The sequence below is a fragment of the Coregonus lavaretus genome, assembly GCF_964263955.1.
Source record: "Coregonus lavaretus genome assembly, chromosome: 39".
NCBI classification, from domain to species: domain Eukaryota; kingdom Metazoa; phylum Chordata; class Actinopteri; order Salmoniformes; family Salmonidae; genus Coregonus; species Coregonus lavaretus.
The window spans coordinates 28,558,763-28,571,191 of NC_140026.1; the positions used below are offsets into that span (position 1 = coordinate 28,558,763).

General features: G+C 44.2%; 1 protein-coding gene across 2 annotated transcripts in view; it reads left to right on the plus strand.

The window, feature by feature from the left end:
• The first annotated feature begins 1,227 nt into the window (after positions 1-1,227).
• The window catches only part of LOC311113133 (DISP complex protein LRCH3-like), a 63,593-nt gene continuing 52,391 nt past the window's right edge, over positions 1,228-12,429 (plus strand). The window contains exon 1 of one of the 2 annotated variants that reach the window (XM_084156290.1): positions 1,228-1,620. In XM_084156290.1, the coding sequence (XP_084012416.1) occupies positions 1,449-1,620 (172 nt within the window). In that variant the 5' untranslated portion in view covers positions 1,228-1,448. The remainder of the gene's footprint in view (positions 1,621-12,429) is intronic. The other variant, XM_084156289.1, reaches the window with a different exon arrangement.

Below are 12,429 nucleotides of genomic sequence, written 5' to 3' on the forward strand. Positions count from 1 at the left end.
GCACGCCGTTTGGTACGACGCAGACCTGGTGGCGAGCGCGAGAATGATGAGAACCTGTCTATCCTTTTGAATTTTGATGTTAAGTGTTTACCTGATAAAGTCATGCTAGGATATGTCAGGTATCCCGTAAGACCTTTTGTTCCGGACCCACTAGGACGTTTCAGGTGCCAAGCTTATGGTCAAGCTGCAGCAGTATGTAGGAGGGAGATTCCGAGGTATGAGAAGTGTGCAGGAGTGCATTGGACAAAGGAGTGTGTAATTTCGGTGTAAAAAGTGGTGCGTTTCAATTGTCTGTGTGCCCATGTTGCTGGGGATCAGAAATGTCCTGTTCGAGTGAGCCAGGTTGAGGTTACCAGCGTCCCAACAGTGCAGAAAGTGTCACATGCATGGCAGTTAGGAAAGAAGAGGATGGTGGGAAACGGGTGAGGGAGCCTGAGAGGATCCCTGTGAGTCAATGGAGGCTGCTGAGGGGAGGACGGCTCAAAATAATGGCCGGAACAGAGCAAATGGATTAGCATCAAACACATGAAAACCATGTGTTTGATATATTTGATACCATTCCACCTATTCCGCTCCAGCCATTACCACGAGCCCGTCCTCCCCAATTAAGGTGCCACCAACCTCCTGTGCTGTGAGTAGTAGGCCAGCACAGAGTGAACCAAACAGTTTGTGCTTTAGTAGAGTTGGCTTCTTGGCGTTTATTGCTATTGTCATTAATTGTACTGCACAGATTAAAAGGAAATCCCAGAAGATTGATTTGGTAGTAGCAGCAGCAGATGTGTGTCAGAGATTTTAGTGCAGAAGAAATACACAGGGTTTTGAGAGAAGGGGTTCCAGGCTCCCAGGCCGACGGCCTGGTGTAGGATCTGTTAAGGCAAAGGTAGTGGGAAGGGGTGGTGGGATTGTTGGGGATAGTGGTGTATAGCTAGGGTTAGATGGTGGTGCAATTGCTTTATTCCCCATTTCCCTTTTTTGTGAACAAAATGTGCAATTCACTCCCCGAGCTGTGAACTGCAGCAATACGCAACAAAGCGTCTAGTCTGCCGGAAAACCACACGAAGAAGAAGAACATGAACGCCCTTTTCCTCAGACCCCGCCTTGAGTTATCCAGCTCCTTTGAAATATGGGTGTGTAATCCCTGTCAATCAAATTCCTTTCTCATCGTAGCCACTCCCACTTCTCCTCAGCTACCTCGGGCTGCTGCACCCCTTCCGAAAAAGATTCAGTTAGTACATCTTTTCCGTGCTTCGCGGAATGTTGTATCGTCGTTGTGGATAACGAAATAATAGTCTGTAGGATTTATTCATTGTCCTAGCTACTTCGAAAGTTGTTTGTCGGAAGAGAGGCGGACGGTTTTGGAATTAGTTGTGAGGGATATGAAAGTGTAAAGGAATACTTTTATTTTTTGAGACTCAAACAAAGTAACATAAAGAGGCATATCTACGTTCATGGCTGCTGGGGACGGTGCCCAGCTGCCAGCGACAATAGCGGCTAGCCGGAGCGTGGAGAAGTCGCTCGAGGAAGCTGCAGCGAGTGGTGCTCTGAACTTGTCGAATCGTAAATTGAAGGAGTTTCCCCGAACCGCCAGGAACTATGACCTGTCCGATATTGTGCACGCAGGTGAGTTGTGTTTTGTGTAGATAACGTGGTTCGATTGAGTTGACAAATCATCTGATGGGGAGTCACCGTGGACAGTGTTATTTTTTTTTGTCAACTGCTATTGTTAGCTAACAATCATCATGAAGTTGAAATGTGACGAGCGGATTGTGTCTCAATATTCCTTGACCCTATCTTCAGAAGTTGAACTGCCAATTCAACAACAACTTATTACATTTGTACATTTGTGTTTTATTCTTTCAATTTCGAAGAGACATTTATTTTCATTTGTTTCACGCGTGCTCAGATTCATGTCCTGGCTCATTACTTGTCAAACTTTCACAAGTTCCCCTTTGCATCATGTATGATGATGTATGCTGGTCATGTCAATGCTCAGCACACTATCACAATGAATACCATTGAAGAATATGAGTTCGATGACATAATAACATTGTAACGTTTTAGGGTGCCTAAAATTGCAGTCAAGGGAGTGAGGTTAATTGACAGTTCGGATTAAGGAGAAATATATTTGTTGAATGAGGATTACCCATTCCGGGTTGCTGACTGAAAACATTCTAAAGTACACAACGTTTTGAAACAACGCCCCCCTCGTCTACTTTCTGTGCTCTCTGGTAATTATGACCATCTGCTCAAAAGGACCTAGGCCTTTTTAAAGTGATGAGAGACCTTGGACACACACACGGCCTGAAATTTCGTGATTTTAGTGGGCGCCAAGACTATGAACCAAAATAGCCGATTAAGTTGATTAGGACACAGAAAAACAATGTTCTGATATGAAAAATATGTGAACAATTTATTTCAGAGCTATCTTTGAAAGAGTTTGTCTTCCATTCCTTGATTTTTGCTCACAAAACAATTTCATAGACAAACAATACAATTGTATGTTTTAAGTACACAACAATGATAACAACAATAATTCAAGTGTGCATGTATCTAACACTGTTCGGTTAGCGGTGTTTCTGTAGCGCACGTGATGGAGTTTGCAAAACTAATGGCCACTGGATTGATGGAAATAATCGTATCATTCTGCCAGGTAGGCATAGACTACTTTGTAGTTACTTAACATTTAATTGGGAAATATATTTGGGAAAGCCTTACCATCTACCAGAAGACGGTTATCATTGCAATGCTTTATTTTTTTCCAGTTCCATATTTATGATGTACGCTGCTGCTAAATTAATACAGAGGAAACACTGACGACACGCTTCCCATGGTTTGTTTTTTAATTGGAGCATGCCAGATACTCCGACTATAATTAAACACAATCGTTTTCTCAATATTAGCATAGGAATTGAGAAATAAATAATACAAGAATGGAAAGCTGGGATCCTCCTCTTTTCAATACAGGCCATCAAAGCTCTGTTTTCCCCTGATTGCATTTAGAATTGTTGTGGAATGCCTGGACTTTCTCTCGTTTCTTTCCACACATCAACCAGCTGTTGGAGGCATTGCACATTCTCACTGCCAGACAGGTGATATTCTGTTAAAACTAGGCTATTTGTGCATGTGATAAATAAACTTAACAGCTTCAGAAATTAATATTTTGCCAGTAATATAGACTCCATAGTTATTAGGGCACATCGGCCACAGTGGCCGCAAGGCATGCATTTATTGGGAGGGCATTACGGCCACTCAATAGGGCATGGCTGTCGATGCCGTCAGGGAAATTTGAGGCCTGACACACACACACACACACACACAGCTGCCATCTGTAATCCAACTAAATCCAACTAACGGTAATGGATACTGTAGTGATGAATGTATCCAAGGCCTTCGACACTATCTTCATGTGCACATGTTTATCCAACGAAGCTCAGATTATAAACATTCTATAGAATACATATAAACATTTATATTTGTTGGTGTCCAATGAGCTCTTCGTCATCTAAACCACCTCTGATGAAAGATTGTTTGCATTTAATAATAAATTTTGCCTTGAGGACAGTTCCTGCAAAGTTTGCTCTAACTGCTCTGAGTCTGTCCAGTTTCTCTCATATATTCAGTGACTCATTTTCTGGTGGTGTTAAGATGGCAATGTAGTTCCCTTTTGAATGGTCGTAATAACACTTTTCTCCAAACATAGACAGAGCTTAGCTCATACCTGCACTTTGAGATAATAGCACCCTCCGTTTCAGTATTTGGTGCTTGCTTGCTTGACACACACATCTCTTTCCCCTATGACAGAGATTTAGGCTGACTTAATATAATTACCAGTGGTGACACAGACAGTGGTGTGTGCTGATTAGGAGCTTGATAGTCAGGTATGGTCTTGCCCAGACTGTCGAGTCCATGTCTTAACTGTATAATCCACCGGTGTGTCTTTTACATTACCAGACTAAACACGACAGGGGGAAGACCTCAAGGAATGGATCTGACTCTCTGTGAAGATTACAAAGAGAGAGACATTTAGATTTGATTCGGCGTGGCCAACTGTTATGGAAAGGCAGAACAAATCAAATGTTATTTGTCACATGCGCCGAATATGACAGGTGTAGACCTTACAGTGAAATGCTTACTTACAAGCCCTTAACAACAATGCAGTTTTAAGGGGGGGGGGGGGGGGGGGTGCAATGCAAATAGTCTGGGTAGCCATTTGATAAGATGTTCAGGAGTCTTATGGCTTGGGGGTAGAAGCTGTTTTGAAGCCTCTTGGACCTAGACTTGGCACTCCGGTACCGCTTGCCGTGCGGTAGCAGAGATAACAGTCTATGACTAGGGTGGCTGGAGACTTTTGACAATTTTTAGGGCCTTCCTCTGACACCGCCTGGTATAGAGGTCCTGGATGGCAGGAAGCTTGGCCCCAGTGATGTACTGGGCCGTACGCACTACCCTCTGTAGTGCCTTGTGGTCGGAGGCCGAGCAGTTGCCATACCAGGCAGTGATGCAACCAGTCAGGATGCTCTCGATGGTGCAGCTGTAGAACCTTTTGAGGATCTGAGGACCCATGCCAAGTCTCCTTAGGGGGAATAGGTTTTGTCGTGCCCTCTTCACGACTGTCTTGGTATGCTTGGACCATGTTAGTTTGATGGTGATGTGGACACCAAGGAACTTGAAGCTCTCAACCTGCACCACTACAGCCCCATCGATGAGAATGGGGGCGTGCTTCTTCTTCTTCCTGTAGTCCACAATCCTCTCCTTTGTCTTGATCACATTGAGGGAGAGGTTGTTGCCCTGGTACCACACGGCCAGGTCTCTGACCTCCTCCCTATAGGCTGTCTCGTCGTCTGTGATCAGGCCTACCACTGTTGTCTTCAGCAAACTTAATGATGGTGTTGGAGTCGTGCAGGAGGGGAGCACACACCCCTGAGGGGCCCCCGTGTTGAGGATCAGCGTGGCAGATATGTTGTTACCTACCCTTACCATAAATAAAATTTAAATAAAAGGGGCGGCCCGTCAGGAAGTCCAGGATCCAGTTGCAGAGGGAGGTGTTTAGTCCCAGGGTCCTTAGCTTAGTGATGAGCTTTGAGGGCACTATGGTGTTGAACGCTGAGCTGTAGTCAATGAATAGCATCCTCACATAGGTGTTCCTTTTGTCCAGGTGTGAAAGGGCAGTGTGGAGCGCAATAGATTGTATCATCTGTGGATCTGTTGGGGCGGTATGCAAATTTAGGTGGGTCTAGGATTTCTGGGATAATGGTGTTGTGAGCCATGACCAGCCTTTCAAAGTACTTCATGGCTACAGACGTGAGTGCTACGGATCGGTAGTCATTTAGGCAGGTTACCTTAGTGTTCTTGGGCACAGGGACTATGGTGGTCTGCTTGAAATGTGTTGGTATTACAGACTTAGACAGGGAGAGGTTGAAAATGTCAGTGAAGACACTTGCCAGTTGGTCAGCACATGCTCTGAGTACACGTCCTGGTAATCCGTCTGGCCCTGCGGCCTTGTGAATGTTGACCTGTTTAAAGGTCTTACTCACATCGGCTACGGAGAGCGTGATCACACAGTCGTCCGGAACAGCTGATGCTCTCTTGCATGTTTCAGTGTTACTTGCCTCAAAGCGAGCATAGAAGTAATTTAGCTCGTCTGGTAGGCTTGTGTCACTGGGCAGCTCGCGGCTGTGCTTCCCTTTCTGGTCTGTAATAGTTTGCAAGCCCTGCCACATCCGATGAGCGTCGGAGCCGGTGTAGTACGATTCGATCTTAGTCCTGTATTGACGCTTTGCCTGTTTGATGGTTCGTCGGAGGGCATAGCGGGATTTCTCATAAGCGGGATTTCTCATAAGCTTCATAAATAAAATTAAAATAAAAGGGGCGGCTCTACCCTTTAGCTCAGTGCGGATGCTGCCTGTAATCCATGGCTTCTGGTTGGGGTATGTACGTACAGTCGCTGTGGGGACGCCGTCATCGATGCACTTATTGATGAAGCCAGTGACTGATGTGGTGTACTTCTCAATGCCATCGGAAGAATCCCGGAACATATTCCAGTCTGTGCTAGCAAAACAGTCCTGTAGCTTAACATCTGCTTCATCTGAACACTTTTTTATTGACCGAGTCACTGGTGCTTCCTGCTTTAGTTTTTGCTTGTAAGCAGGAATCAGGAGGATATAATTATGGTCAGATTTGCCAAATGGAGGGCGAGGGAGAGCTTTGTACGCGTCTCTGTGTGTGGAGTAAAGGTGGTCTAGAGTTTTTTTTATTTTTTTTCCTCTGGTTGCACATTTAAAATGCTGGTAGAAATGAGGTAAAACTGATTTAAGTTTCCCTGCATTAAAGTCCCCGGCCACTAGGATTGCCGCCTCTGGATGAGCGTTTTCCTGTTTGCTTATGGCCTGATACAGTTCATTGAGTGCTGTCTTAGTGCCAGCATCGGGTTGTGGTGGTAAATAGACTGCTATGAAGAATATAGATAAACTCTCTTGGTAGATAGTGTGGTCTACAGCTTATCATGAGATACTCTACCTCAGGCGAGCAAAACCTGAGCTAGAGTATCTCTACATAGACTGCCACCCCTTGTCTTACCAGAAGCTGCTGTTCTATCCTGCCGATATGGTGTATAGCCCGCCATCTCTATGTTATTCATTTCTTGGTTCAGCCACGACTCTGTGAAACATAAGATATTACAGTTTTTAATGTCCCGTTGGTAGGATATTCGTGCCTGTAGTTCGTCCACTTTATTATCAAGTGATTGTAAATTGGCCAATGGTATCGATGGCAAAGGCAGATTAGCCACTCGTCACCGGCTCCTTACCAAGCACCCCGATCTCCTTCCACGATATCTCCTTTTCTTTCTACTGCGATGACAGGGATGAGGGCCCTGTCGGGTGTCTGGAGCAAATCCCAGTTCAAGGTGAGTAATCGCTGTTCTGATGTCCAGAAGCTCTTTTCGGTCATAAGAGACGGTAGCAGCAACATTATGTACAAAATAAGTTACAAACGATGCGAAAAAACACACAAAATAGCACGGTTGGTTAAGAGTCCATAAAACGGCAGCCACCCCCTCCGGCGCCATCAGAGGCCAGCTCTGTGTCCTAATCCAGACGAGTTTTCAGAATCAATTAGTTTCAGGTGCCATTTTTGTATGGGTATATTGGAAAAGGGCCTACTGAAGCTCACTAGCGAGGGCTTATGGATGGAAAGTGGGGATATTGCAGAATTGGGACAAGGCTCCAAGCAGGCCCTATGGTGTTTATGATAACAGTGACAGTCTCCCTCTCTCTTATCCCCCTCTCGCTCACTGTCTCTCTCTCGCACACACACACTGTGGAGCAACTTCCCTTCAGGAAGGTCATGGTTCAGTCTTTTCCCCCTCCTCTCCCCACACACACCAGCGTTTCCGTTAGCCGGCAATAGCCAGCTTTTGTGCCCCCCCCACCCCAAAAAATAAATGAATAGGCGATAAATAAAACTGGCGCCGGCCAATTGTCTGGAATAAAAAATAAAATAGCAAAATAATTATTTTTAGCATGTTCATTGATGGAAATACCAGTCGATGGAAATACATTTGACCAGTCATGCTTATCGAGGTTAATTTGCATAGTTTAGTGGAATTAAATTGGCACGTGTGTGTTTTCGTTAGTCGCATCACACATGCACAGCATACAGATACAGAGCCTATGAGCAGAAATCTTTCAGACAGCGCGAGAGCTGCAGCTCCTTTGTTGCTGCTGGAGTGAAACGTGCTTTTATAAGCCCAATCATTGCGTAACAATTCTAAAGGCAATCGCGTGTTAACTCAACTGGTAATTGAAGCGCGCTTCCCATTCATCATTCAAGTGTTTCTAGCCCCCCAAGCCCAAGCTGACATTGAAAACTAGCAATAACCCAAACAGAATTAGGCCTAAGCAAAACAAAGCTTGTAGGGGACAGTGCCTAACCCAAATAGAATTACGACATAGTTTATGAACATAGCTTGCGGGGTATAGTGAGAGGAGGGGTTTTCTGTGACCTGACCCTGCTCCTGTTGTCCAGTAGCAACATTAGTAGTGATAATGTTCGCTCAGGGAGTGGGAGAGAGAGGGGAGTGAGTGGGTACAAAGTTAATAAATGCTGGGACCTCCTTCCACTCTCATGACCTCCTGAGGCACTCTTAGACAAGCTTATTTTTGAGAGGGAGAGAGAAACCAAGGGAGACAGAGAGGGGTGTGTGACACCGCTAGAGAGACCGCGAGAGGAGAGGAGAACTGGAATGACCACAGATACACTTCATACCACAACTAAGCACCCTAGCAGCTGACATATGAACTAATGAAAAGGAGGGGAACAGGGAAGGGGGGGATTGAGGGATGGGCGGCGAGGGGAAGGATGCCCTTTGATAGAGTGGGCTGGCGCTGCTCGCATTGTGCTCTTCGTGTTCCCGTGAAGGGGTTTCACCATTAGAGCCAGGATCTATCTCTCTCTCTCTCTCTCGCCTCCCTTCTTTGTCTGAGTCATGCTTTTAACCTGGCTCTCCCAGTTTATGGTGCCGGCCTCTATCCCTTGTGCTCTCTGTCAGTCTCTCAACATGCTCTGTCTGGCTGGCTCTCTTTTTCTCTCCCTCAGGCTCTCTCATTCCCTCTCTGGTTTTCTCTACCTCTCCTTCCCCCATCCCATTTCATCTCTCTCTGATCCAGAAAGAGCACAGTCTGGTCTGTCTATCGCTCTGTTCAGTGACGTGTGGTCTGTCTGTCCTATTTGCTGCCAGTTTTCCTTTCATCACGTCTCGGCAGTTACTAAACAAAGTAAAGAGGAGTTTTGATGACATCTCGTACACAGAACAGAATAGATGGCATTAGTTTTGATAGTGATGGGGGAAAGAAATCGCAATATTATTTTTGCGCTAGTTGTCTGTACCTTTTTTAAAGCTTCCTTCACAACCCTAGCTTTTAGTGTTGTAACGATACCAGAATTTCGACTGATACTTATATCAGGTTTAGTATTACTATACTCGATACCATCACAATACTCTATACCAAAACGATACCACAGCAAAAAAAATAAGACATATTAGCCACAGAATAACGCTTGATGCAGCCAGATAAACTCATCTACTGCTCTGTTCAATCGTTGGGCATCTTTTGAGTTAAATATCATTACATTTTGACTTTTCTATGTCAATTTTTCAGAGACAGCCATGTATGCATTAATTAATCAATTATACAATCATATAATCAATTTAACTTTGTTTTTACCAATCAAACTACCGAACAACATAATGGTAATCATTTATTTGAATGGTAAATCTCTTGATAAACTGGGTAAATCAAGATGTAGCCTAGGCCTATCCACAATACAGGTGTGTGCATACATTGAGTTATTGAGCTAGCTTGTTTTGGCTGATTTCATGGGGCTACAGACAATCTGTTTCCCTTCCATTTGGGACCCTTTTTTATTGTACTGAACATTTGCATAGAAAAAATGTGCGCTGTCTCTTTGACCAGTAATGACGTCAAGGCAAGAGGGGTGGTGGCCTGTCAGTTTGCTGAGGAAATAGATAATATAATCTTTGGGAGAGACATGAGAGAGTGAATGAATAACGTTTTTGGTGGCAATCAGCTTTGAAATCTTCATTTTTTGCATAAAGGTTTGCATATTATCACAAAGTACTACAGTAGTGAATTGATGATAGCTTAAGCTGTCAGCTAGCAAGGAAAGTTAGCCTACAATAGCTGGAAGCGACCAGTATCTTCTTGCATTGTAAAGTGTTCTGGCCTGTATGGACATTGTTTTGCAAACAGTAATTAACAGTTTCAACATTTCTACATGGTGTCGCATTATTCAAGTGTGTTAACTTCTGTGCAGCATGAGTGGGGAGCTAACATGATGCAGCCCAGACACCCAGTGTAGGCTAGCAATGAGTAAGTGGAGCAGGCACATTGCATGCTATAATAAGGGGTTGGCTGCGCTGATACACAGGCTTCATCCATGAGACACATTTGACAAAAGTAACGAAAGTAACACACATTCGAGTACCGAACCGTTTTTCATGTTCTAGTATCAAAAAAGTACAGAGGTTTCAGTATACTGTGCAACACTGCTAGGTTTTGATGGCGCATGTGTTCAAGATCATTCAATTCTAGTGTGTTCAGGTTCAGCTTTGGTCGTGTCGAGCCTGCCGTCAGGGGAACATTGCCCACAGGAGGAGGTGTGTACCGGCTCGAGAACATAAAGTCATTTTTCCTCGCTACAAAACTTTTGATCCTCTATTTCCCCCCCTCCCTGCTCACAAACGCCTCTTCTAATGTAAAGTTACTCTACATCAGGGGTCGGCAACCTATTTTGTGTGGAGTGCCAATTTACAATTTATCCTACCATTTCTAACGATCTTGCGTGCCAGTTATGATTTTCATATGTGCATTACAACTAATTGTGTCTATTGAATATCGAATTGCATAAATCGCTAAACAGAGGCGCTGTCCATCAGCACCACGGAGCTCCACTATAGGCCTGCCTGCATCAGATGAGCGATGCCGCACCAAGGCGCTGTCCAAGGTGTTGAATCCGGCGCGGTCTTCACTCCTTTTAAAATGCACTTCCTGATGTTCGCCATTGTTTGGTCGAGTTTGTTTGGCAAGCGTCCTTGATAATTGTAAGTCATTATTTCGATGTTATGTCTCATATTCCATTGCATTATGTGTATTTGTCTGAAATTCAGTTGTGGTCAGCAGTTTTAATGTGATGGTCATTTTAATTTTGTCATCATTTGAAGTTGGCCTTATTTTGACTTGATTGCCTGTAGTAGTGGCTTTATGTATATTTTTTTTCGTAAAGCTGTCTAAATGTTGGTTTAATTTATGGTTTTGATTTATGGACAATATTCCTTTGGTGCGTTTTATCAAGATTTGGTTGTGATGCGACACTTATGATGTTTTCAATTGCATTTATCAGACATTCCGATTTGATTATATATGGGCATTTTGTTAGAACACTTGGAAATATGATTTATACATCTTCGTTTATAATAATATTGTGTATAAATTGCTTCTCCTTTATGTATTTTTGTGGAACAGTCCCATTTCAATATAGGCTACAGAACTACAAAGGACAAATAATACATACAAATATTACATTATTTATTGAAAGATACAAGGTTCAAGGTTCAATAAAAAAACACAACTGAGATGACCGTTAGGCCTACCAACAGCCCTAAACATAACTGAATTATTATAAACTTCATATCTGACCTATATTTGGAGACATTGAGCTGCACATAGGCCTCCCAGTGGTCCGTTGTCAGCCGACTGCATGAGGGGCTCAGGATAGACTTCATGTGTGACAAGATCTGTTCACATACAGTGAGGGGAAAAAAGTATTTGATCCCCTGCTGATTTTGTGTGTTTGCCCACTGACAAAGAAATGATCGGTCTATAATTTTAATGGTAGGTTTATTTGAACAGCGAGAGACAGAATAACTACAAAAAAATGCAGAAAAACGCATGTCAAAAATGTTATAAATTGATTTGCATTTTAATGAGGGAAATAAGTATTTGACCCCCTCTCAATCAGAAAGATTTCTGGCTCCCAGGTGTCTTTTATAGAGGTAACGAGCTGAGATTAGGAGCACACTCTTAAAGGGAGTGCTCCTAATCTCAGCTTGTTACCTGTATAAAAGACACCTGTCCACAGAAGCAATCAATCAGATTCCAAACTCTCCACCATGGCCAAGACCAAAGAGCTCTCCAAGGATGTCAGGGATAAGATTGTAGACCTATACAAGGCTGGAATGGGCTACAAGACCATCACCAAGCAGCTTGGTGAGAAGGTGACAACAGTTGGTGCGATTATTCGCAAATGGAAGAAACACAAAATAACTGTCAATCTCCCTCGGCCTGGGGCTCCATGCAAGATCTCACCTCGTGTAGTTGCAATGATCATGAGAACGGTGAGGAATCAGCCCAGAACTACACGGGAGGATCTTGTCAATGATCTCAAGGCAGCTGGGACCATAGTAACCAAGAAAACAATTGGTAACACACTACGCCGTGAAGGACTGAAATCCTGCAGCGCCCGCAAGGTCCCCCTGCTCAAGAAAGCACATATACAGGCCCATCTGAAGTTTGCCAATAAACATCTGAATGATTCAGAGGAGAACTGGGTGAAAGTGTTGTTGTGTTGGCGCAGTGGTCTAAGGCACTGCATCGCAGTGCTAACTGTGCCACTAGAGATCCTGGTTCGAATCCAGGCTCTGTCGCAGCCGGCCGCGACCGGGAGACTCATGGGCGGCGCACAATTGGCCCAGCGTCGTCCAGGGTAGGGAAGGGAATGGCCGGCAGGGATGTAGCTCAGTTGATAGAGCATGGCGTTTGCAATGCCAGGGTTGTGGGTTTGATTCCCACGGGGGGCAATTATTCACTAACTGTAAGTCGCTCTGGATAAGAGCGTCTGCTAAATGACTAA